Genomic DNA, 27,356 nt, shown 5'->3' with positions numbered 1-27,356 from the left:
TGCCTTGTATTTGTTTGAGTTTTGGTTTGAAACAAACAAAGGATCAAATTGGCCAGTCTGACAAGAACTGCCTGTGGGCAACAATGGTTCTACCACTCTGACCAAGGAGAGGCAGCAGAGCTGTCACATTCAAGAGGCCTGAAGAGACCATTTCAAGACTGAAACCTGGAAATCTGACCCATCGCCCAGAAGTTTTGATGTACTGTACTATTTATATATTAATGAACAGATACAGAAAAAAAACAACATTTAATTATAAATAAATAATCCTACTACAGTAAAGTAAAACATTTGGTGTTAAATATTTGTGTTAAAATACTCTGTGCACCATGACTGGAAATCTAACAATAATAGACCGAATATGATTGTTGTCCATCTTTATTTATCAAAATAAGAACAAATACAGTGAATGTAGAAAATTTTACTGGATAACAGTGTAATCTATTTAGAGCCCTAAAATGTAAAATGATAAAATATTATACTGCTGTATAGATGTACACATGCATTGTGTAATCATGTTTGTAAAAAATGTAGATGCATACACATGTACAGGTATGCATCTTTGTTTGTATGTCTATATAGACAGAAGATATATTTTATGATGGCTAAGTATATGAACAGGTTAGGCAAGCATAAGCTTTGGCTTCAGCCTATTCCTTTTTTGGTAAATTGTTGGTTTATTTATTGTTATTTTTTGTTTCCTCTGTTTAGTTTACCAAAATAAAGTGAACTGAACTGACCTGACTTAGTGAAGGCAGTTAAGAACACAGCAGTGACTTTCCCTGCTTTGTTTCAAACTGTTGTTTGGTCTCTTTATTATTTAATGTTTATTTCCAGGATAACTAGACGGACACTGGTTGATTTGTGTTTACTCCCAATACACTTGAATGACCTCACAAAACGTGGCATCATTAAGTAGTTGTAAAACTGGAAAACACAAAAATGCAAACAAACAAAAAAGAAATAAAATTTTCCTGGATGACATAAAAACATCACGATCACTCCAAATGTTTTCAAAGTAGGTTTTGTTATTTTTTTAGACCATTTCAGTTCTTAATCAATTAAAGAAGCACAATAATTATCACCTTTTAACATACCAAAATGTTTAGTCAGTGTTTTTATTACAATTTACTAAGCTCAAATGGAAGAACTAACCTTCAATTAATAATGCATTACTTATTTGATTGCATTTATTTCAATATAGAGGTCATACATGTCTTCTTACTGCTTCTTGTTAGACAGGCAGAAAGACCCTGGAAAATTTAACAACCCAGACCATCATACTACCACCACCATGTTTAACTATTGTATATTTTTTTCTAAACTGTTGTTTATTTTAATTAATGGGGCACACACACACAAACCTTCAAAAAATTTCCACTATTGTCTCTCTAGTTCACAAAATATTTTCCAAAAAATATTGGCATTTGTCATAATTTTTCTTTCTTATTTTATTTGATTATGTTTAATAAAAATGTTGGTTGTCTATTTTAAACCCATACAATTCATGCTTAAAACATTGTTTTACAACTTTTGTATTACCCTCATCGCAAAAATATGGTATTTTTACTTAATATTATACTTATATAGTATATAGTCCAATCCACAATTTTTATTTATTTATTTTGCTACAAAAACATAGGGTATATAAAGACTTGTCTAAAAAAAAGAACCTTGTAAAAGCTATGTATCTCCTACAGTCATGATGAGTAAAACTGACAGGTTTTTCTTTTGTGAAAATATGTCTATTTTCCAAACTCTACCTTTTGCAGGATAATAACCCCCTCTTGTGTGTCCTCGTCTGTTGTTATATTGAACATGCCGGGCCCGTCACCGTCCATGATCCTGTAGTCCATTTCCGCGTTGGAGCCGATATCAGCATCTGCCGCTTTGATTCTGGCCACCACAGATTGCACTGGTAGCGACTCCAGCACTGTGTACTGATAGCTTTCTGCAAAGGGAAGGACAGGGGTGGTTGTTTGTAATGGATGTGCTTATTTTTTGCAACCACCACGCTTGCGTTAGACTAACAAGCAGGGGCAATGACACATAAATCTCAGTTTTCACTCCAATTTGTGGTAAAGTCAGCCAGGAAGAAAAAAGGGAAATTATGCTATTAAAATAGCAAGACCAACTTTAGTTCACAGTGGTCAAGAAGTTTCACATTTAAAAGAATAAATGTGGCAAAATTAAAAATTTCTCCTCACAGAGGCCGTCACGGCTTGGAGAAAAGGAGTCTCATTTAGATCCTTTGATAAATTTCAGAAAATTGTTTATGGTTTATTGCTTAGAGAAAGGGGAAACTGAGCCACTTATGCAAAGTTATTTTGTCCCTTCTACTTCCAAACAAACATTTCATACGTGTGTACTACAGTCATTTTTTTTAGTTTATTTTTCATTGCTTTTCAGCTTTGTAAGGAATCATGGATATTATTTTAGAAACTTTGAATTACCCTCTATTGACAATTATTTTTGTTACTAATTATTGTTTGGGCCAGTTGATTCTTATCAATAAATGAGTTTTGAGCAATAATAATAATAATAATAATAATAATAATCTGACAAATTAATTTAAAAAATCTAAAATGCAAACAGTTAGATAAAGTGAGAAAGAAAGCAAAACAACTGATCCAAAAGTAAGGCAATTATAGATTACATATTTATGATAGATTATTCATAGATTGTTGAAAAAAACTACAGGAATAAATAGTATAAATGAACTTGAGTCTCCAACGATTAGGTAAATAGTTTTAGTACTCATAAGTATTAGCATTGCACTACAGTAGCAGATACAAAAATCCACTGTAGCTCCTAAAACTGAATCACTGGATTAGTTTGATTATTTCCAGGCAGAGAGGGCAAAAAAAATTATCCTATTTAACAGCGAGACTAATTTCACTTCATAGTGTTCTATTACTTTTAGGAGAATAGATGAAGCCAGATGAAAAATTTCTTCACTTTGAGGCTGTCCAGACCAAAAGAAAAGAACAACAGGAGCTGCGTTTAAATGCCATTGTTGCAATTCACTGGATGAAATGTCCACTCAAGGATTCTATTACTCTAAAAACTCTCCATCGTGTTCTCCACGCTATTGTTTGACCCCCTAAATTTAAAGTACTCCTACAAGAATAAAGAAGGGAATCATATTCATAATCATAATCTCTCCAATCACCAAGCCAGAGCTCATTACCAGACCTTTCTGTGTTCCTCAGTGTCTCCCTCAGCCACAGTCTAAATGCTAATCTGCCTGACATTGTTTGCCACCATGTAATCTTTATAATGGCTTTTTAATTTGCCATGGAATAGCAGCTCTTTAAAAGCCCCCCAAAAATACTTTTCTCCCATCCTATTGCCCTTGCACCCACCTCCTACTCTTGCCTGTCCTGAGCCTTTTCCCCACATATCATCAACTAAGCAGTGCTCCTGGATTCAATCTGCTCTGAAGCACTGTAATGGCATATCGATTCTGACCCATGACCCTGTGAGCACAACAGCAGGAGCAAAACCCCCCAGAATTCTTCTAAAGTCTCTTTCTTCTCAGTGTGACAGCGCTGGGTTAAAACGACACTGATGACTTGTCGCGCAAACTTGAATCTCCCTTTCACCCCGGGGACCGGCAAATTGACTCAGCTTCACGGCAGTCTAGTGGTGACTGCGCTCCAGCCGGACCAGCGGTCGGGCTATCAGCAGTAAACCGATTGCTGGTGCTTCGGGATTATCATGAAGAGCACTGCATGCCTTTGAATCGTAAAGCTTTTCCTGGAAGCCATTAGCAGCCTGTGCAAAGGGCTGACAAAATGAAAGAAAAAGGGGGGAAAAAAAGAAGAAACCCGATTGATCTCGGTGTCCAAGGCAAAAGGAAGGACTGTCTTTGATGAAGAATGAAGCTGGGAGGTGCACAGTTTATAGACAGACTGTTTTTTGAATTTTTTAGGAAAAGTCCAAGTCCTTCCTGAAAATATAAATGCAACGTAGTTGCACAAAGTTTTTTTGTCAGTTTAGTAAGTTATTTTCAGGTTTTCAGCTGATTCATGAATTAGATATTCATAACTGTTTAATTTTCTCAACTTTTGCAATCCTAAACTCTTAAATAAAATCCAGAGGAACCATTTTCAGTCGGACCAGCAAATGGCTTAAAGGTTTGTTAGACAGCATCAGTGAACAGAGAGATGCAGTTGTTGAGCGATTCATTGTGGGGTTAAATTCTTAAACAACATCCTAATCTTTGGAGATCTTACAGAGCAGAGTTCAGTTCATCATCTGAAATCAGTACAAGTATACTACGACTCCAACTACATCACAAGATGGCCTCACGCCAAAACCAAGACATATCCATGAGTTAGAATGACCCAGTCAAAGTCCAGACATACAGATAATTGAAAATCTGTTGATTGATATCCATAGATGCATCTACATTCAATTTAACTATGAATTATTCTTTTTGCAATCAACTAGCAAAGATTTCAGTCTACATGTCCAAAGCTTGAAGAGAAGTTTGAAAAAAATGTAGCCCTAATTTCTGTTAAATTAAGTTCTAGAAAATTTAATTAAAATTAAAAAGACGGATCATATTTCTCTTACTTTAGCTTATTTTCATTGATTTATTGTTAAATCCAAAACAGAATTTAAGATTCTCCTTCCTTCTCGCAATGATCAGCTCCGTCATTATTTTTATTTATAAGAAGTTATACATAAGAGATTTGATTATTCCACATGTTCCTAACAGAGCACTTTGCTCTCAGACTGAAGATTTACTGTAACATGGCAAAGTGTGATAAGAGATATTAATTTTGAAAAATTAACTTCTTCATTTTCTGTGAAACTTCATTCAATCAAAACTGACAGAGAAGTACTTGCTGCTTTTCCTTATTAAAAAGTAATATAGAAAAAGTCATTTTTAAAGCAGTTTCTTTCATCTGTGTGAAAAGAATCCTAGCATTTTTACTATGTTGATCGAGTGCCCTTATTCCCCTCTCTTAGTTCAAGTGGTCTTCCAGTGAGAGTACATCTTAAGAGCTGTATTCAACCTAGAGAACAAAAACGGTGGAAAAAAAGATGTGGAGGTTTTATTCTGATTGCTAAGTAGCTGCTGAACATGTAGAAACTCAATCAGCACTGTGGAGGCAGTAAGAAAAAGGTCTCTTACTGTGAGCGAACCGAGGTGGGTTGTCGTTGACATCAGTGAGAGTGACCGTGACAGAGGTGGTGCCGGAGAGGCCGCCCATTTGGCCCACCATGTCTTTGGCCTGAATGACCAGCACATACTGGTCTTTCGTCTCCCGGTCCATGTTGGGCAAAGCTGTTCTTATGACACCTGCAAAGTATGAGAGAGAAGATGATGAGAGTGGCAAACGTTTTCTCAAATCTCATCTCAGTTCTCTTCTATGATTAGAGCGGGATCCATCCTTTATGGAACATTTAAAGTGAGTTATAATCAATTTGAGTACCATCAAAATATTTCATTCATTAAAATAAGAAAGTGAAACTCGTATATAGATTACATAGAGTGGTATTATTTCAAGTTTTCATTTCTATTCATCTTGAAAAATAGAATATTATTTAAGATCAATATAATTTTTTTTGTTTCAGAAACGCTTTTCAGTACATTCTCTCAGTCATTTACACCTTCCACAATGAAGATTAGCCACAAAAAGTAATCACTAAATGCTGAATCCTAGCATAATAACAGAAAGTTGAGTGGAAGAAAAGTGTGGCATAAAAATGTGTGCAACTAAAAGGGTTCAACCCTCCATTACAACTGAGAGGACTGTCAGCATGTATATAATTTTTTACATATGGGCTGATTAGTTTGGATAGCTTTGTCTGATATTGATCTGACTAACCAGGCCAGTATCAGAATTGGTTTGAGGACCTGAAATATTTAGGCAAGAAAACAAAACAAAAACACAATAAATCAGTGAAGGGTAATTGAAATTGCTTTTCACAACACAGTACATTTCACTGTTTTTATTGTAACTCTGACAATCAAAAGCAGATGGTTTAAAGTACATTTAATTACTAAATGTAAAATTTACTGACATTTTTTCACCTGTTAAGCCTTTAGGCAACTGCACCACTCAAGTCCTTGAATGTCTAGGTGATCTGAAGATCATTTCACACTGCTAAAGATGGTTTACATCAATCCTTCAGTAGGCAATTCTGAGGATTCTCTAAGTCAAAGTGAAAGACTACGTTGGCTGTTGCCTCTGTAGCTGTGATTGGTGTGTGTTCTCTGCTTGAAAAGTGCTGTCAATCCAAACGGTTTAGTAGTTTGATGTATGATGAGGCAAATGTTCAGACACTGTCACAAAAGTGAGCACATGCAAGGGGACAATTGGGCCGCCAGGGGAGGAATCATCTGTCTGTTCCCGCTGTCGTGATTGATTTCTATCGAAAAAAGATAAGAGATGTGACAACGCTGGCATCAAATAACTGCCATTTGTCTGGTTTCACCTGAACCCCTCCAAATACCAGCTACAAAAGCAAAGAGGTAAACATTTCAAATGACTAAAGAGGAAAATATTTTTATTTATGGCGTTTTTCTAATCTAGAGTTTATCCCTTAAATACAAAGATAATTCCAGAAAAATTCACGCAACCCATTTAAATCAAAGAAAAGTGTTGTAATCCTTCAAAAGCAATCAGGGGTGCTTTCAAAGTTAATGATTTGCCACACAACGTGTTTCATTCATTAAATGGCACTTATTAAAGATTCCCACAGAGTATGGAAGATTACTCATTAAGAACCACATAAAGCCGCGGCGCACAGTTCTTGAATAAATGAATCATATTTTCATACTTTATCAAATTCGCAGTCCTGATATAGAGGATGAAAATAGGGCCTCGTTCTCAGAGCTGAAACCTAATGAATTTCTAGGTCTAATCCTTGAAATTACATAAAACATTGCATGGGATCCAATTTAATAGTATGTGAATGCTAAAGCAGATATCCTCAGGTTCCCATATATTACAAGTTACATGTATTTTTCCCTCAAAACTTCATGTTTAAAATGTGGATACTGACATAGGATGTGACTCTTATAATGTCTTCCACAAGAACATTAAAATTCCTCCTGCCGCAGAAGCATGCAGCCACTGCATTTTAATATAGACTGTCACTCTAAGAACAGCTTGATCAGTGTTGGACTCAAGTTGCATCTGCTAATCATCCAATTAAAAATTAAAAACCTTCATTTTGCACTGGGTCTAGGCACAATTATGGAGTTTTAAAGTGTAAAACAATCCAAACAGTAGTTTACATCAACCACACAAACTGACCACCTGCGTGATTTCATGGTTGTTTTAAATAATGCCACATATCACAGTTTGTTCTTAAAACCTGCTGAGGTGAAATTAATCAATGGTGTCATAATATTTTTCCTGCTATCGTGCTGTGTGATGTATTTTTTATGTTTCTGTAATTTATTAATTAAAAAATGCGGTTTATCAAAGAAGTATTTCAAGGGGGGGAAAAGCTATTCAATCTAAAGTTAATAATTGGTCATGCAGTAACTGACAGTGACTCTTTAAAATCTTTGCAAGGAAATTTCAGTCCAGGGTTTTTTGCCATGAACCAGCAGGTTTATCCCACCCACCAAGTCTTAAGAGATGGGGTCATTTAGACGCCACAAAATTTTTATTTTGTGTTTTTTCTGGCATGCACTTTTACAATATTTTTTATGTGTGTGGGTTTGGAAACTGACAGGACAACCCCACCGGCTTCCTTGCAGTCCTACTGTGACACTCTTCTAGAGCGTAGCACTAAGACCACAGGAGGGTTAAGCTCATGCCACCGCCTGACTGAACTTAAATCAAGATTTTGACTATGCTAAACCAAAACTTGTGTCTTGTTTTTTTTGTTACTTTTAGCCATGTTGAGGTACACTAAGCTGTGTGTTTTGGATAATTTTCCTGCTGCTTAAACAAAGTGCATATCGGTTTCCTTATGCCACAGAAAGTCTAAGATTTGTTTTTACTTTCTTCACAAAATGATCTTGAGTGTTAGAAAAAGCCCTTCTAAATAAAATATATTATTATCATAACTTAGCAATCAAACTAAATCAAAATAAATCAAACTAAAGCATTGCAGCTTGTTGGTTGACCTTGTACTGTTTTCTCTATGAAATACTTCACAAAATAAATGTTCAGACTGAGTAACAAGTATAATTTTTTTAATATAAAATGAGATGGTAATATTTATTTCTATCATTACAGTTATTTGATTCTGAAAACAGTGAGCAGACTGTGACCCATGCAGGGAAAGCATAATAACGTAATCTTTCTCTGATGGATGGCACTGGATAAAAAAGCCAAAACGGTCAGCTTCCACAGCGAGACAACACTGATCTGATGAGTACAGACACATCCGATCAGTCAGCAGCACAACGACTCAGATCACAGCTTTCCGGAAACAGATATACCACAACACGCCTCCGTCTTCTTCCACACACTGGTGGGTTTCCAACTGCAAAGTGGGATTTCCCTAGATACCAGTATTTTCGGCTTAAGCCTCCTGAGCTGTTGTGCTTATCGTGGACTGATATATACACTCTTCATTTTGAAAATTTTGTTTTCACAAACACTGATCTGACTTTAAAGCATCATGTTAAGGAATATTCATTTATTTTTCTTCTCCTTCCTCATCATTCTTTCCCACTTGCCCATTCACACTTGTGAGGCCACCTGACCCAAACTCTAATCTCCGCTCACTCATTTCCTTTCAGGTAGTCAGCCCTACTGTATATACTAGTAGTTCTAAAAAAAATCAGAATATTGGATGTAAGTGCAATATTTTTTGCCAGTCATCTCAGAAATGAAACTCTTATATAATATGGTTTAACCACATAGGATGATGTAATCCTAGCCTTCGCTTTTTGTAATTTTGATGATAATGGTTTACAGATCATGAAAACCCAAAATTCTGTTTCAGAAAATTAGAATGATGTTGAAAAGGTAATTACTGGAATCCAATGGTGTTGCACCATAATCAGCTAATTGACTCAAAGGTTTCCTAAGCCTTCAAATGATCTGTCACTCCGGGTCAGCCGGCTACATGTTTATGGGGAAGACTGCTGACTGGACAGATGTCCAGAAGACAGTCATCAACACCATTCACAAGGAGGGTAAGCCATATAAGGTAATTGCTGAAGAAGCTGATTGTTCCTGTATTCAAGCACATCCTAACGAGAATGCCTGAACACCAGCTTATAATCAGAACATGATCCATACACGCCAGCAAGTCAACTTATGAGTTGTGTCGATTTATATATTATACTTTATACTGCACCATCTCTCCATTGTGACTGAACTGAATAATTCTGCACAGAAGACTTAGCCAAAATTCCATCACAACAAGTTGAAAGAGTCATTAATAGTTTCCACAACTGATTTTTGGCAGTTGTTCTGACCAAAGCGAGGAACATGTAATTAGATTTATGGTCTAGTTAGTTTGTTGCAATTACTTTGTTCCATAGAACTAGGTTGGTTTGCAAAGCTTATCTTCCCTTAATACATAAAATCACAGTATGAAACAGACTTTATTGTATTTACCCAGACTATATTTATCTGACATACAAAAAATATATATTTCATGATCTGATTAAGCATGACACAAAAAATAAAGACAGAAGAAATATATCTACATGTGACATAGAAATGTTTAAGGATGCTTAGATCCCTGAAATGCAGCCGGTTGACAAAGGACCAAAAAGTGGAAAGATTTAATAATTTTTAAAAGATGAAATAAGGGAGGATACACATGTATCCAACACAGTACATTTGTGTACTGTGAAAAACATTATCTTGTCAGATAATGTTTTTGAAACTCAAGACATATAAAGAAAAATGACACAGTCAGGGAATAGTTGGCATACCTTTTAAGATAATCTGCTAGCAATGATTAGATATGAAAGCAGCTAATATTAATGCAATTGACAGAAGAAGCAGCTGTGCTACATGCCATCTTTAATTGATGAGGCATTAAAATGATGACTTTGAATAAAGTATTTTTTACTTTCTTCAACACATGCTACCTTGACATTTTAAAAGGATGCAAAAGTATTTTCTTTTAACTGTGTCTTTTTTCTGTGGTATATGAGCTTTCTTTAGCAGCTTTGGCTCTTCAATATTACTCATAAGTTTGCTTCCTTTTTTCAGAGTAATTACTGCTAATTTCTTTGTTGTTTTTTGCAGGTGAAAGTGATTGGAAACTCTGAAAAGAAAAATAGTTGTCAGTTTTCTTTGAAAGTTTATGGCTGCAAATATATTTTAGAAATAAATAAAACATATATGAAAATCAACCTTTCTACTAGCTTCAAAGCATCTCATTTAAAAATGCACTTTTCTAATACAGCAGGGTGGTTAAGATATTCTTAAAACTGAATCAACAATCACTCAGTTAACAGACTGTTACCTTGATAATATATTTTCAGTAAAAATATGTCAAATGGATCTGTTGATGTTTTTTGCAACACAGAAAAGTAATAGAGTAAGCACTATCTACAAAGAATGTCTGTGTGTGATTTTTATCACTCACAAAAACTCTCACTGTTGGAAAGCAAATTCTGCCCCATGATTATTGAGCAGGTCAAATCACAAAATTAAGGAACACAATTACTCAAACCTTAGGGTTGAGTACAAAACACGGTTTAGTTGCTTCAAATGATAACTCAAGATGCGAGTCAACAACCAGACCACTGAGGTGACCGTGGGTATTGTGATCTTTTATTATGTCTGGTAAGTGCTTTTGTTTTTCATTGAGTCAATATTTTATGTCTTGTGTGTCAGTATAAAAATCATGTATTGATTTCTGCAGCTAGCATTAACTCATTATTGTCTCTCTCTCTTTCCAGATGATAATCCTCAGTGTTTTACCATAATAATCAGGTTAATCTGGGAATAATTCACACCCACCTTGACCATGATACAGACAGACATAAACATAACCATAACCAAATTGCTCTAGTGCAGACTTTATATGAAATAATGAGAAAAGTCATTCAATCAACAGAATCATTCAAACAACGTGCTGCTGTGAGAAAACTAACTAGATTGTCAGAGTTTAAATTGTGTTATTAACATCTTTAAATACTATTGAGTGCCATAGCCAAACTCTCATTAGTAAAACACGGATTGGTTATATGGGAAAAAGTGAAACTAACACAATATCTGTATGATTCCCTAATATCACATATTCTGGTGACAGCTGTTTGGAGAAGTGGGAGTGAGGATATATTTCTTCCCACACTCAATTTTTACTGATCACCATAGAAATATTAAATTGGGGGATATTCAATATTAAAAATAAATCACAATGCCATTTGCCATAATAAACACTTTTACAGTCTTTTACATCTCTGTGGAGGCATTTGAGCTCACTCTTCTAACTATAAAGTAGCTATATATGTTTCAGTGTGACCATCAAACACAAAAACAGAAAAAGTGTTTCATTGTGGATTTTATTCCTTTTAGGGGGTTTCTGTCCACATTTCTCCCTCTGTGCTGTGTTATGAGAAAGGTCTCACACATTTAATTTTTGCACAGAGGGAAGACGAAGACGAAAATGAAGCCTCCTTCTGACCATTGGTCATGGTGAAAAAATAAAAAGAATTCCAGTTGGTATTTCATTTATTTTCTCTACTATTCCTTAATAATGTCATTACAGACCCACCACCTGACAATGGTATTGGCTTTCAAAGTAAATGACTCAGTTAGTTAAATTATGGTGAGCTGCTCACTTCTTTTTCTGTAAAGCCTGAGCTTGTGGGCTCACACTGGGATGACGCCGGTCAATAAAACAATAATCCTCACTTCTTTTTATAAATCATGGCGTTTAATGAACAGTTCAACATTCGGTTGTGAGGAAAATAAATGCCTTTCTCCTCTAAACAACATGTTTTTTATTTATTTATTCTAAGCAAATGCTTTAATATTCAGCCATTTGCTGTATTTATCTGTTGCATCCGTACATGCATACTTAAAATCTGTATGCAGAGTGAGCCAATTAAAGAGCACAACTCACATCATCGACCTGGTGACTAAATTCCATCAGATAACTGACTTCAATCCCACAAAGCTCAGTAAATATCAGCAAGATGCAAACAAAAGTTGTTTTTTTTCTTCTGGTTCTGTGCTCCATAAACATCAGGCATTCATGTTTAGACCTGGAAAAAACCCTGGCATCTTTAAATATCCGAGACAACTGAATATGTAGAGGAAGCTGGTAATGTTTTGATTATCATAAAAGCTAAGGAAATAAAAAATATTTTCAGTTTGCAGAGCTGGAAACGGGGGAAATAAATTTTGCCAAATAGAAGCATAAAAGTAATATTGTCCCTGTAACATTTTTATATTTTGTCACATTACAACTAGAGTGCATATCATTTGAATTTTATTTGATACACCAATACAAGGTAGTGCTGCATTATAAAGTGAAAGGTGTGCTAAAATAAATCAACTCCATTAAGTCCAATCTATCAAACAAACTGCAAAGCTTTAAGCATCTCCAAAAATGGAAAGAGTACTGCAGAACTGTAAATCTACCGCAACATGAGGTCCATCTGATCTAACAGCCCAGCGAGGGAGACAATAAATCAAAGAAACAGCCAGTAGACCCATGGTAACTGTGGAGGAGCTGGAGGAATTCACAGCTCAAGCTGCTGAATTTTTTACTTAACAAACTTGGCCTTCCTAAAAAGAATGTAAAGAAGACAGCTACTGTTGGGGGGGAAACAGTAGTACAGATGCTGTTTGCCACAAGTTATGTAAAGAAGTCAGTAGGGAAAGAGAGGAAGGTCATCTTCTCAGGTAAGATGAGAATTGGGCTTTCTTGCCAAAATGTGAAACCCTATGTGCAGAGAAAAATGACAAAAGCCATAACACTGGAATGACAAAAAAAATGATATCACCATTAACACATTACCCCCATCTAACAAGGTGATGGTGCCATGACACTTTAGGGATGCTTTAGATCAGCCAGAAAAGCAGTTTATTGGATGACAGATGGAGCTCAATACAAAAAAATCTGGGAGGAAAACCAGTTAAAAACTATATACTGGGCAAATATTCAACTTACAGAAAGAAAACTAAATACAGCACCCAGGACTATAACGGAGTGACTAAGGTAGACAAATACTGTATTTATGTGTTGCAGTGGTCAAGTCAAAGCTCAGACTTCAGACAAATTGAAAATCTGTGGCAAAATTTGAAAACTGATGTTAACAGACACTCCCCATCCAATCTGACTGAGCTTGAGCTTTTTTTTGTTGAAAAGTGGGTAAAAAATTCTGTCTCAACATCTGAGAAGAATTGTCTACTTCAAAGTTATACACTACGTTGCGTTGTTCCATTACATAAATTGATAATGCACTTACGTTTCTGTCTGTAACCTGACAAAATGTACAAAAGTTAAAGGGCTGTAAATAAATTTTGTGAGGTACTCTACAGTTTTAATTTTGACATAATAAACCTGAAAAAACAAACATGATGTTTAAAAATAGTAGAAGGCTTCAAATTAAACCATTATGCATATTGATTTTGAAAAACAGTAGAATATCACCGTTTTGTCAAGATCATGTAAGTTTTTTTTTAATTTGATGAAAACTCAAATATATGTATGGCTGGTTAGCTCAGCTGGTCAGAGTGCAGTGCTTATAACATTAAGCTAATTGAAGTGTTAATTGGCCAATTGAAATCTACACTCTTCAGAAAATTAACATTTAAAAATAGTAGAAGTCTTTAAATTAAACTACTATGCATATTGATTTTGAAAGACACTAGAATATGAGCACTTTTCTCAAATCTCCATTGTGGTAATATCATGTACGTTTTCTTAAATCCATGGAAACTCAACATTATTTAAGGTAGGTTGGCTCACCTGGACATGGTGTGGTTCTAATAACGCTCAGGTCATGGGTTAAATCCCCATACCGGACAATAGAAATCTAAAGTATTTCAGACAATCAACATTTTAAAATAAAAAAGGGTGGAAAATAAAATCAACACATCAAAATAAAAAGACTGGAAAATACACCTTTAAGCATGTTGATTTTGAAAAACATAATATTAGCACTTTTTCAAATCTACATTGTGGTAAGATTGTGTCAGTATTTCTTATATTGATGAAAAGTCAACATTATGTATGGCCGGTTAGCTCAGCTGGTCAGAGCATGGTGCTAATAACGCCAAGGTCATGGGTTCAATCCCCATACTGGCCAATTGTGAAATAAAGTCTTCAGAAAATCAACGCTTCAAAATAACAGGAGGCTTTAAATTCAACCATTATGCATATTGATTTTGAAAAACATTAGAATATCATTGTTTTTGTCAAGATCGTGTAAGTATTTCTTACATACATGAAAACTCAACATTATGTATGGCTGGATAGCTCAAATGGTCAGAGTGTGGTGCTTATAATGCCAAGATCATGGGTTCAATCCCCATACTGGCCAATTAAAATCTAAACTCTTCAAAAAATCAACACTTAATGGTGCTAGACAATTTGTAATGCCGAAAAAATCTAAAGCAAAACACACTAAAAGGGTAATATGTTTCTCCTGCTGGCTTTCCAGAAGAACACGAGCTTCACACCAAGCAACAGTGCTAATCCACACAGGGATGTTACAAGCTGCTTGTTTGTCTGCTGGGTGCCAGTCGCCCTCCTCCACCCCACCCCACCTTGCTCTCTGTCTCTGTTACCCCGTGCGGCGCTGGTGTCATTCCCGGGGAGCGGTGATGATTAAAACCCTTCTGTCGTTATCACAGCACGGCCTCCTCATTGCACCGTGACTCCTTGCCTCCGGTGCGAGCCAGACGCATTGTAGCCTCACATTCATCTAGCTGTCTCCAAACCACTGGCGGCAGACGGGTGGGCCGTGCTCCCTCCTAAAGCCTGGATACTTGACATTTGTCTTGTGACGGGAGGAAAATAAAAGCACTGGCTTTAGAGGAGCCCTCTGGCTCAGCGTGCAGCTATGAGATCTCCTGATGAAGGTGATGTACACTTAAACATGAAGGGTGCAGTATGTGATTTGCAGAGCCCTCAGGCGGTCCACTTACAAGGAATAGATTCTTTCAACAGACACAAAAAACAGTCAGACAAACAGGGAATAAAACCTGCAGCTCTGGTACTTTATTACTGAGTGACATTCAAGCCTCGTGCTTTAATCACGAGTTACTACAGCCACCCAGGGATCCACAAGACTGAAAGAGCCGCATGATACCAGGGCTGAAAAGGCCGGGGTGGTGGACTCATGCATCATGACAACCAGTGTGTGAAAGAAAACAAGCTCCAGTCAGTGTAACATCAGAATGAAGGAAAATATAACTGTCTGTGTGCAATGCCTGTGATTACAATTAAAAGCATTTAGATTTACTCTTAGCAATTTGATGAGGTACGAAGATTCTGATATCAAACCAACTGGATGGAATTATGATGCATCAGACAGATAGTACAAGGGTGGATGGATGGATGGATGGATGGACAGATGGGGACAAAAGGGTCAACTGTCACAAACCCAAAATATGATGAAAAATATATATATTTTTAAAATAGACCTGTTCATAAAAAATGTAGGTCTAATGTTTAAGTTACATAAAACATTTTTAGATATTTCTTTTGTCTTCCTGCAAGACAAAACAATTACTTGGAGTGGGAGAAAAGTACAGCTTCATCAATATAATTAAGACAATGCTAGATGTCAAATGTTTAAATAAATACAGAAAAAGCTTACCATAAACAGACACTTATTTAATAACCATTTGAGTTTCCATATACTAAAAACTCACTGACGTCTGCTTAATGATGTCAAAGCAGAAACCTTAATATCCATCTGCTTGCTTTTATTATCAGCTATTATTATATTAGTTTGGTGATGTGTGCTTTCTACTACTTTGCATGTACACTTAAGCAACAATAGTATGTTTAGTGATTTTGTGCAAACACATGAACTGACACTCCATTGCTATCAATGGATAGCAATGGAGTGCTATCCATTGATACTTTTCAATGGATAGCACTCCATTGAACACTTTTCATCCTGCTTTGAAAAGTGTCAGTCTACCTTAAATATTGAAATATTCAAAGGAAGCAGACACAGGAAACAAAACCATAACAACAAAATAAGCAGCAACAAGGAATACCAAACTATTTTCATCCATTATCAGTGACTGCTTTTTAAATCTATGTGGGACAATTGGGGCAGAAGTTGACTTCTGAAGATCATTTCACATCCTCTGGCTTGTTTTCCGTGTACCATAGTGGGGTCCAGACCCCACCGTTGGGAAACGATGCTCTATATTACCTGCCTGAACTGCAGGAGATAGCCAGATTTATATCTAGCCTTCAGCTGTAATGTTCTTGATTTAGTTCAGTAGCCACAGCAACCAGGCATTGTAAAGCAACATGTACTATAAAAAAGATTTTTTTTAAAAATGGGTACATAGTGAGATTCATGTTTTAGGAAAAGAAAATAAGAAACACATTAATATCCATAACTAAAGCAATTTCATCATCTTCTGACCTCAGTGTCAAAAATTCACAGCTGTATGCCACATAAGGATTGGACATGCCTTTTTCCTTTGTGTGACCTGTTTCGGTTTTAATTAGATTCTTGGTCCGAGGGCAGACACGGCTCAGTCCGCCATGGCTCCTCTTCCACCTGAGTGCCTGTCATATTCAGATGTCATACTCACGTCGTCTTGTCATATCTTTAAATACTACCCTCAGGATGTAATTAATCCTCTCATTCAGGCACCTGGCATTTCCCATAACCTGAACTCCGCTCTTGTTATTGCAGCTTACTGGAGGTTTATGCGTGTGTGCATGCTTAGCAGTGCTAATGTGCACGTTTAATTGTCTCCAAAGGACTTTACCATATTGCTGAGGTGTGTGGCGTTGGAGGCAGCTGTTCAAAAACCTCCTTGAGGTCTGTCATCAATTAGAGCATAGTCCTTGACAGTATTACCATTTCAGCTTCACCTTCAGACTGAACTGCAGGTAATCAGCCAATATATATTACCAAATACAGTCCTAAGTAAGCACCTTAAAACTGTATTTTCCATTATACACCGCTTGGAAGTTGTTGAAGCTATTCAGGATTAGGCTCTTTTCCCAAGGGCACCTTGTGGATTCAATTTGGGATTAGGAACTTGGGTAACTTGTAAGAGACAGGATGCTACCCACTGAACATGGGGTCACATGAATTCCTCCTAAAGCCATCAGCCCTCAGCCAGTTAATCGCCAGCACAGAATTGCAGCGTAAAGCTTAGAATGTATTCCGGCTCCGGTACTTTGTCAAAGTCAGCAGGGGCCATGGTCTAGGCTTGTACTGCAAATGAGACTAATTAGAAACTTACAAAGATGGAGGAACAGCACTGATTGCAATACACTCAATCCCGGGCTGCTGACTAACAGCTAGTGTCTCATCCCCAGGGTGTATTCTGAAAGATATATGAATCAACGGGATGTTACAGACTTAAGAGCAAGCACATACAAAAAAACACAGGCCATTTAACAGCCAGTACGAGCTGAGGTATTGAATACCTCTGGAAAAAGACACAGTTTACAGTAAACTGCAAATAACGGCAATAATAGCTCTAAAGGTTCTTTGGAAAAGCTGAATACTGACTCACCCACTCAGGAGACTTTGCAACTACAGTTTTTTTTTTTGTTTTGTTTCTTTACAAATAAAGGTGAAATTTAATTTTGTATTTATGATTTCAAAAGTACCTTGAAGACCTAATTTCTTTAAAGAAATGTTTTATTTTTTTAACTAATGTTAGAAATGGTTCATTTGTTGTTTTCAATGCCACAGTTTGCAGTTCTGTTGTAGTGAACTGTAATCAGCTCGTGGTATTTTGCCCCTAACACTAAGAATAATTACACTATCAATTTCTTGGCTGACTGCCTTTAATACCCACAGCTGATGTGAGCCTCATACTCTGCTGCAACAAGTGCTAATAGGCAGAAAAATGCTGGAAGCTTAAATGGATGTGTATCTGTAGCGTGAGCACAAAAACCTGATAAAACAAGTAAATAAACTTTGTGGGATTTTTTTGATTATTATACATTATTTGAATGTTAAAGACACAAGTATGAATGCCTGCAGGAGGCACAAAGGAATAAAGTTACTTTAAAGCAGAGTTTCTACGAGGTGTGGAAAGTGAAAAGTCTAATTGAGCACAGAAAAACATTTGCATATAAAGACTTTATTCCTTGTCACATAATTTAAATGTTACCCATCCATTCATCCCTCCCTCCCACCATCCATTAAAGCTGCAGTATGTAACTTTTACAAATTTGTTTAAACTGTCACCATGTTGTAATATGAGACTGATAATCTGTGAAAAGATCGAGGTTCTCCACCTCCTCCCAGTTCCTCCCTGTTTGCAAAAATGCGTCGCTCTCAATCAAAGACAACAAATCAGCACCAGGAGGAAAGTCTTAGTGCTGCCACTCAAACTCGGGTACACGTTGCTAAATGTGCTAATGGTGCCTTACTAACTAAAATGAACATTCATGGAAGGCTCCATTGTAGTAAACCAGCTGTAGTGTAGCAGAGAGAAACGGGGAAGTTGGTTGTTTTCACAGGTTATCGATCTCATACTATAACGTCACGATCTAATGATAGCTTTAATGTAAAAAAAACAAAAAAAACAAAACATTTTTCTATTTGGAAAAGCTACATAATGCAGCTTCAAGCAACACTAATAGCAATTGAATCCTTGGAGCTTTCTACATGGTGTTCTCTCTGGGTACTCCTATCTTTTCCCACAATCCAAAAACACAACTGTTGTGTTAATTGATCTCTAAAAGATATTTCTTAATTGTGACTGCGTGTGTGTGTATGTTTATTTGTCCTATTTCTAAGTTTTCCTGTGATGGACTAATGGCCTGTCCAGGGTGTATCCCGCCTTTTGCCCAATGGCACCTGGAAACAGACACCAGCCTCCTGCAATCCTGCAAGAACAAGCTGGTGTCAATAGTAGATGGAATAATTTTTAAAACTGTAAGAACAGATGAGAACCATCAGAAAAACGATGTGGGTGGAGGGGTTGTTAATCTATTACACGTAGTACCTGAATCAGTTTCTGATTTTAAATGCTTTCCCTTCCTTTCTCTATTAACTGTTGAAAGTTTTAAAGTCACCACTTAAATGTCATTTGTCAGAAGTGATACACAGAGCTCTTTAGCATCACAAATCATCCATTTGGCTTCTTTTACTTCCTTCTCACACTGCATGTAATGCATAACAAAACCTATTCATAAGGCAGAGGACTGCCATCAGTGTAATTTTGAATATTTAAACCATGAATAATGTCTGCATATACAACACTGTACAATGCAGTTATGTGCTTGCTTTGTGTGCTCTATAAAATTCCCAGTAAAATACATTGAAATTGTTGTTACTAGGTAGATTTAATGGGTATGAGTAATTTATGACACTCTTTAGATACACAACTTTGTATGTTTTCAAAACAAATTAGTGACTCAGAAGCTTAAATATTGTTCATCAAGCCCATAATAAGGTTTTACTTGGTGTCCCTTTAAGAAGGAAGGGTAGTAAACAACAATTTGACACGCTCTCAGCTCGGTTCAGCCATACAGAAAGGTGAACATGTTCTTGTGCCTTTGCATTTCATACCGTGTGTGCTCCGATGAAAATGTACTTAATACACACTGAACCCTGGTGAGCATTGCACTTGACAGTGAAAGAACACAGACCACTCAAAGCAAGTAATTATATCCCATTAAAGCTTTCCAAATATCAACCTTGGGGATTCAAAGAATCCACTTAGCTTAATGAAACTCCTCAGCTGAGGCTGTGAAAGTACGAGCTCTGGTCATTGAGCCGAGAGTCTAGAAAACATGATATGAGAATAATAGGAGGTTTATGGGGCAGACACGCCGTTTGAACATCATTTATGTAAATGTCTGCTCTCACTCTAATTGATATTGATCTAATGAAATCTCATTCAAGAGTCATCAATGGATGCAAGTGTTCTCACCAACTTTGTTAGAGAGCATCCAACAGCTAGCAAGTGATCGAATTTTTATTAGACCTCCTCCAGTTTAGGAATTTTTTGCTGCATCACATTTCTTTTAATGGATTTAATCACTTAAGGCAGTTATCTCCAAGTTTTTTGTTTAATAGCCCACAATATCACAGACAGACAGTTGGGGTCCAAACTACTGCGGGTTAAACAACAAACAATACTAATTAGCTGTCGAACAACGCGGTACAAGCAGGTGACAGAAGCAGCTTTTAAAATAGTTATTACTCATTATATTCATTTATTGAAAATGTCTTTCACTTTGGGTTACTTGAAATAAAAACCTCTTCGCAATAAGTGTGTAGTATACCTCTTCCCCAGTGATTGTTGGAGGTAGGTACAAAAGCTGCCCTGCAAGAATAGGATAGGTGAAGAGGTGGGGTTCCACTCCAAATTAAAAAAGTGAAAAATAAATATTTTATTTATTTATTTAAAAAATTCCATAATTACTGGATAGAACATAAAACACCAGCTTTCAGTCTGCTAGAACAACCTCCTCAGATCTGGTCAGTCTAGTTTGCATTCAGGTTGGACTGCATCTAAGAGAACCTTTAAAGATGATATGCTGGTACTGTAGCAAATCTTCAACAAGAACCTATTTAGTCATTTATTGCTTGGATCACTTTGTTTCATATGATTGCAGTGGAAGGATGATAATTGTCCTCCAGCAGTAAGCCAGCAGCAGGAGGCGGTGTCGGCTCGTCATTGTTGATGGGTTTACACCGCCTTGGTGTTAACCCGGAGAACAAGAGCTTTGACAACGCTGACAAAGACTGAAGTATACTGTCAAAACGTCAGGTAGGTCTGAAGAGACAAGGTAATTTGAGCATCTAATAATAAAATTAACTCTAGGCCTTTAATTTAGTTTGCATATAAACTAAATTAGCTTTTTTGGAAGATGACAATTGTGTTCTGCAACTTTGTTAGTAAGAATACGAAACTATTTAAAAGCTGAAAGTGAGGTAATCCTACAAAATCACAGCCCTTAAGAAAGTGCATTGAAAATATATTTTAGCAAAGCCACATGGGAATTTTAAAGTTTTCAGTCTTGAATCTGTTTTGTGATCCATCTCTTAGTGATGTGAAATTTTTTAATTGAAAAATAAATTGACTATAAACACCGTAGAGTCCATGATTTCCCTTTAACACATACAGTGTTCTGTAGAAATAATCATCCACTTGCTTTAAGTTGTTCTTTTATATTACCCATGTAAAAAGAAAGAGTTAAGCCCACTACCCTGAAGAGAAAGATATCACCGCACATTAACTCTTTAATTAGCTCATAGAGGTACGAACTTCTCAGCTTCTTGGACGTGGACTTATATTCAGAGATTTATGGAAAGTTTTCAGAGGAACTGCAGAGATGTAAAGACTACCAACAAAAGCAATTTTTATTTAGGGTATCAAAACTTTGATTGTTCAAACCAAAATATGTTAATATGGATATCTTGGCAAATGAAGGTTCAGCGAGAAGCTTCATTAGATGAAGTTCTCTTGAAAGAGGGGGGAAAACATTCCCTGTGATTGTATGCAGGCTTTTTAAAGCTCATGTTAAACTTTGATGTTTGTCCCATCTTTTCCTTCTCTGGCTCCAAACGTCGTTATGCCAACACGCCACAAAGCTATTTTCTTTATTGTGATGCACATTATTTTTATTTCAGAATTGCTCCATTTCTTTCCAGCATTATGGCTTAATGAATGTTTACGGTGAAAATGATTGGTTATGGAAGAGTTCGTTTTGTGAAGCATCCCTCAGATTTCTGTGTCTGAGAGATAAAAGTGTCTCTGCATTGCAGTGCTTTTTCCAAGTCCATGATTTGGAACTACATATATAAAGATGCAAAAGCATGTGTGGACGTGTTGCTTCTAGGCAGAGGATGAAGCCTAATATTGTGGAATGGCCTCTATTTTTCTGTTTCCTTGCAAGACTGCTTTGCATGAGTTTTGCAAAGCCTCGGCAGGGCAGTGGCTAATGAGCCGAATATGAAGATGTAGCAAGGACTGCAGCTGCACTTTCTCAAGTAATACGCCCTACAAATCAACAAACCACCTCACAAATTATATTGCAAGCTTTTCTAAACCCATTTTACAGACTTTTCTTGTTTTGAAATAGATATCTTTTCCATCTCGTTTTACATTACTTGCTAGAGTTATGTTTTGAGCCCATTTATTTAGGCTGCAGAATTTAATGTATCATCTTAAATTGAATAAAGTAGGCATGGATTAAAATTACATTTTCAACACCAATATTTGTAAAACTGCTGTTGCTTTTTTTTTTTTAGCTTGTTGCATACATATCTCAAACTTTTGTCAGATTGTAATTATAAATTATGTCTTTGCTTGGAATTTTGGGAGACAGACCAGGAACACATAATTGTGAAGAAGGCAGAAACTGCTAGCTGGGAATTTTTGAGGTTTGCCAGTTTTGCAGACTTACATTTTTGCCTGCTCTTTCCTTAGTAACTTAAACTCAATGTGATCGAATAACAAGCATCTATGAACAGCAATTTTTTGACTAGCCTAGACTTTGGCTGGGCCATTCTGACAAGTAAACATATTTAAAGATACAGATACTTGAGGAAACAACAAATTTAAAGTATCTTCATTATAACATGTAGCTCTGGCTGGTAAGACTGCGTTCACAGCAGGTTTTGATGCTCAGTTCAGATTTTTTGCTGAATCCGTTTTTTGTGCGCGTTTTTGTTGTGTGTGTGTCTGTCTGTGTGTAGATGTTCTTCATACTGCTAATTAAATGCGGCTGCAATCAGACTTTTGTGTGAAGATTTTACGTCCCCAAAACTACCCACATGCACAGAATAAGAACATAGACGTCACACAGCAGTGCACTGTTCACGGACGTAATAATAGACGCAGCCGTCTATGAACTGATTACAAAGATGTCGAGCAATGAGAGGTGACAGTATCGTCACAAAAACATACGAAAATGAGGGAAACTAAGAAAGAACAAAGCTGAGCATTAGCATTGATGGCTTCAGCCTTTGTTTACGTCTGAATGTAATGCATCTGGCTTCTTCAGTGCAGAATTAAAATTAATCTCTCATGTTAATGATGTGAGAGTCAGATAAAATGAGATATGACTGTTCAGACTGCAGACGCTTTGAAAACTATCGGATACATGTCCAACTTAGTACCACATATGCATATTTCTTTCAGGTAAAACTATTGGAATTGGGCCGTTTTGATGCACGATTCCATCACCATTATGCTTTACTGTGTTTTATACATCTTCAACACACATACTGTTTGGCATTTAACCAAAAAAGGTTAAATTTTGGCTTCATCAGACCTGACCATCTACTTTCAAGTGTTTGCTATGTCGTCTAAATGGATTGTAGCAAACTGCAAACATACTTCTTCAGGCCTTCCTTTCTACAACGGCTTCGTCTTGCCACTCTGGCACAGAGGACCGAATTTTAGAGTGCACAAGTAATGGTTTTCTTGCCGATAGATCCTCAAACCTGAGTCCTCCAGAGTTTAAATGGGCCTGTTGGCTGCTGCTCTGATTAATGCTTTTATTGCCTAGCCTGTTAGTTTAGATGGAAGCCTGTGTCTTGGTAGGTCTGGAATTTCAACATGCTCTTCAAATTTTCAGATTATCAATTTCAAACTTCTGTGTGCAAGGTTTAAAGCCAGCCTTAAATTTCTCTACAACTTTCTCCTGTCTGTTTCTTTTGTCTTTTTGATGTTGTTTGTTCATTTATGTTCTCTAACGTCTGAGGCTGCATTCATACTGAGATTAAACTACAATCAAATAGACTCAATTAATGGAAGTATTTGGCCTCTGAAAGATCGATTGAACTTTATTTGATTTAAGCAGACTTTATATAACGTAGGGTTATCACAATACATATTAGCTGTATCCATGTCATATTGATCAATTCGGTGGATGCAAACCTTCAGGATAAATGGTCAAGCACTGGGTTTGTGGCAGGTACATTTCCAGTAGAAACCCCCAAATGTGTTGCAGTAAAAAGGTAGGGCAGGTCATCTATATATATATATATATATATATATAAATATGTGGATTAGTAAGCTTTGATAGAAATACTTTGCTTCAACTAACAATGAAAAAAATTACATCACTTTAAAAAAACAAAACAAGATATTGATCAATGAGGTTTTTTTAATAAATAATGATGGGAGCATACAATTTTTCTCAAGGTCTGTGCAGTACTTAAATTATTTAGATAACATATTAATTTTTCAGTCAAAATACAGCATCAGACAAAAGGCTGATTTTACATTAAATAGCTAATTTAAAACTGTGCAAGTGTATAATTTTTCCCCCTCTCACAGCTGTTATCACAAGTATGACAATGTGTTATTTAAACTGGCTACATCTACAGATGTTCAATATCTAACAGCAGGGTAAAGTGTTCGCTTCCACAGTGGGAATTTAAGTTATTATTTGTAGTGCATTATAATGTCTGAAAATAAATTAAAAAACTAAAGCAATCGGTTTATGGGGACACTGATTTCATGAAAACTATTGAAACAAAAAGGGGAAAAGCAAACACTGACTGATAATGCTAATACTTTGTTTTTGTTCTGGTAGCAATATATTTCATATAAGGGCAATAATGACAAAAACAATTCCAGGATACATAACACATTTCAGTATTCAGCCAAAGATGGCAAGATCACTAAGTGGACACATACTGTAGCTGTCCCTTAATCCATGTGTGAATGTGAAGCAGAATTGGAAATCTTTGAAGTTGGGCTTTAAAGTCTTTACCATGTGGGCCACAAGCAGTAAGGGCTTATACAGGAAAATAATAGTAATCAATTAAAGGGTCACCTAAGGGATGTGTCCCCCCCCCTTATTAAATACACAAATGACATAAATAACTTCAAAAGTGCCCCTAAAAACAAATATCTTTTAATGATTTTATGTTGTCAGACAGGTTCTACTTGATGTGATGTGAATCTACATACCTGGCAATAATCAGAAATGAGTCACATTGAGCGCAGCTTTCTAAAATGTATTATTTAATTTATGTGTAATTTATGATTTAACAATGACAGTATATGCATCTTCACATCTTGCTGGGTTGGTTTGGTTAGGTTTTTCCCTTTATATACAGAAATAACATGCAAAATCAGCTTTTTATATTTATTTCATTTTATAATGCACATTTATTTGTAACAACAAAAAAGATATACAGTGGACCCCAAATTTCCGCAGGAGTTAGGGATCACAATTGTCCACGAATAGTTAAAACACTTGAGACCCCTCAAAAAACACTTATAACCTTGGTTTTTAATGGATCAAACAACAACTAAAACCTTTATTCACAAACATATGCACAGTGGAAACTGTTCTAGCACTAACGCAGAAGCTAATATGTCTTCAAAGGTAATTAGACATTCTGGAGGATGGGTACTCAAGTAGGACAAAAGGCCACCTTACGCGACACACCAGCTGCCTTAATAGTGTGAGATTTAAAACAGACAGATCCAATATTATGTATATATACCTGTTTCAAATCAATAGCCATATGCTGTCTGATCCAGATGTTTAATAATGCTCAACACTCGACAGGTTGGTTTCTCTAACAATCAAAATGGCAACAACAGAACAAAGTATAGCATGTGTAGCATTTTCTATTGACCTTCCAATTTGATGAAATGTACTTTATTTGGCCTTAGTGAAGGACCAGAGTGTTAAAAGTGGATAAATGACCGTAAAGGAATCTAAAGGTAGATTTGTGTTCTTTATTATTACACCACATAATACAGCACTTTCTTCACCGAGCCTACTTCACCAACACAGAGATATCCACACTGTCTGACATTTACAGTAATTGTGTGTGCTGACTGTAAGAGGGTGGAATGAAATTACACCTACCTGTCTTGGGCTCCACCGAGAAGTACGGCTGCCCGTGGATGATGCTGTAGACCACCCGGGCACTGTTCCCGTAAGTCGGGTCATCTGCATCTGTGGCTGCCACTTGCACCACCATGGTTCCTGTGGGCAGACGGCCACTCATTAGTTTCCAAGACAACATTCAAGGGCCAAGTCATGCTGGGCTAAATGTGGAAATAGTCATATCAGCTCAGTGTGTGACAAATGCGACTTGAAAAGCAAGGGAGGAGAGGGATGAAAATGTAACTTCTGAGCCACTAAATAATCTCATTAGTCATTGTCTTCACACTGTCTTCTTTCATTGAGACTGGTGATTACTCTGAATTTGTATATTGCTTCATGCAAGTTGCTTGACTGAGTTTCAAACACTTTTTTCCCCAACAAGAATGAACAAATAAAACCCTGTTATTGCCACAAATTCACAGAGAAACCAAAACAGAATTAAACCATTACTTCAATCCTTTAGAGTCCACTTGAGACTTTTAGCCATTTGCTTTGCACAGATCAGTAAGCAGCCCTGTTTTTTGTCATTTTATTAAGTCTCAGTCAACAACAACAAAGTAAATTCAAAAAAGTGCAACTCTCTAGGGCTTCAGGAAAGTCAAATATGCCCCCTGGCAATGTTAGCAGGATGTATTTTTATTTAATCTTATTCCACTCTGGCTAAATAAGAATCTATTAACAGTTCCAGAAACAAATGAGAAATAAATAAACCTGTATTTACACTATAATACAAGACTTGCACAGGCAGTGTCACATCCAACAGAGTTAGGATGGAAAAATTGTTCCTGGAGAGTGTATTGTTCTGCAGAGGGAAAAGTGTAGCTGTGAAGTTCAAATTATATCTTAAAGCAAGTGAAAGATTGCAGCCATAGGGTGCAAACATCTGAGGTGTTTTCCTTTGCTTGTGTAGGGTGTTCTTTCAAAATATCATCACATTTTAACAGAGCACAGAAGGAAATGTTTTGTGCTTTTGGTATTTAAATGAGTACATTGTGCTGCTGTTTGTAAAAGGAAATGTGTTTTTGAACACTATAATTTAACTCAACATTGTGTTTGATTGTGGTTTAAAAAACAAAGCACAAAATTGGACTGAAAGTATAGTTCATGATCAGAAAAAAATGTCATCATTCAGACATCTAGATGAAACATACAGGAAGAGGCAAAACAAATTATAAGAAACAAAAACAAAATAAGGCAAGGCAGCGTAAAAGCAAATGCTGCCATATTAAGGAGTTATTCCATTCCACTGCTGCTAAATATGAGATTGCTGCAAAGTCAATAACTCAGCGTAATATATGTGGCTTTCTAAGGTTATGTTTTTTCCAGTTTTCATTTTCAACTTAATTTACGTGTATGATCGAATTGAAATGTAAGTAATTGAAATAATAGACACGTTCTGAACTGAAGAAGTTATTTAG

The 27,356-nt window shown here is 36.4% G+C and overlaps 1 protein-coding gene and 2 non-coding genes across 4 annotated transcripts in view; 2 read left to right on the top strand and 1 right to left on the bottom strand.

The window, feature by feature from the left end:
- cdh7a (cadherin 7a) overlaps positions 1 to 27,356 on the bottom strand; it is a 132,240-nt gene that overhangs the window by 39,783 nt on the left and 65,101 nt on the right. For both annotated transcript variants that reach the window (XM_028005619.1, XM_028005617.1), the window contains 3 exons: positions 25,918 to 26,037; positions 5,147 to 5,314; positions 1,764 to 1,951 (listed from right to left, as the gene is read on the bottom strand). In XM_028005619.1, the coding sequence (XP_027861420.1) occupies positions 1,764 to 1,951; positions 5,147 to 5,314; positions 25,918 to 26,037 (476 nt within the window). The remainder of the gene's footprint in view (positions 1 to 1,763; positions 1,952 to 5,146; positions 5,315 to 25,917; positions 26,038 to 27,356) is intronic.
- Positions 14,139 to 14,212, top strand: trnai-aau (transfer RNA isoleucine (anticodon AAU)). Its single transcript has one exon. It is a non-coding gene; the product is annotated as a tRNA-Ile (tRNA).
- trnai-uau (transfer RNA isoleucine (anticodon UAU)) lies at positions 14,373 to 14,446 on the top strand. The gene has a single exon. It is a non-coding gene; the product is annotated as a tRNA-Ile (tRNA).

Source organism: Xiphophorus couchianus, chromosome 21 (assembly GCF_001444195.1).
Source record: "Xiphophorus couchianus chromosome 21, X_couchianus-1.0, whole genome shotgun sequence".
Lineage (NCBI taxonomy): Eukaryota > Metazoa > Chordata > Actinopteri > Cyprinodontiformes > Poeciliidae > Xiphophorus > Xiphophorus couchianus.
The sequence above is the reverse complement of the archived record's forward strand: the minus strand, read 5'-3'. Positions and strand labels throughout refer to the sequence as shown.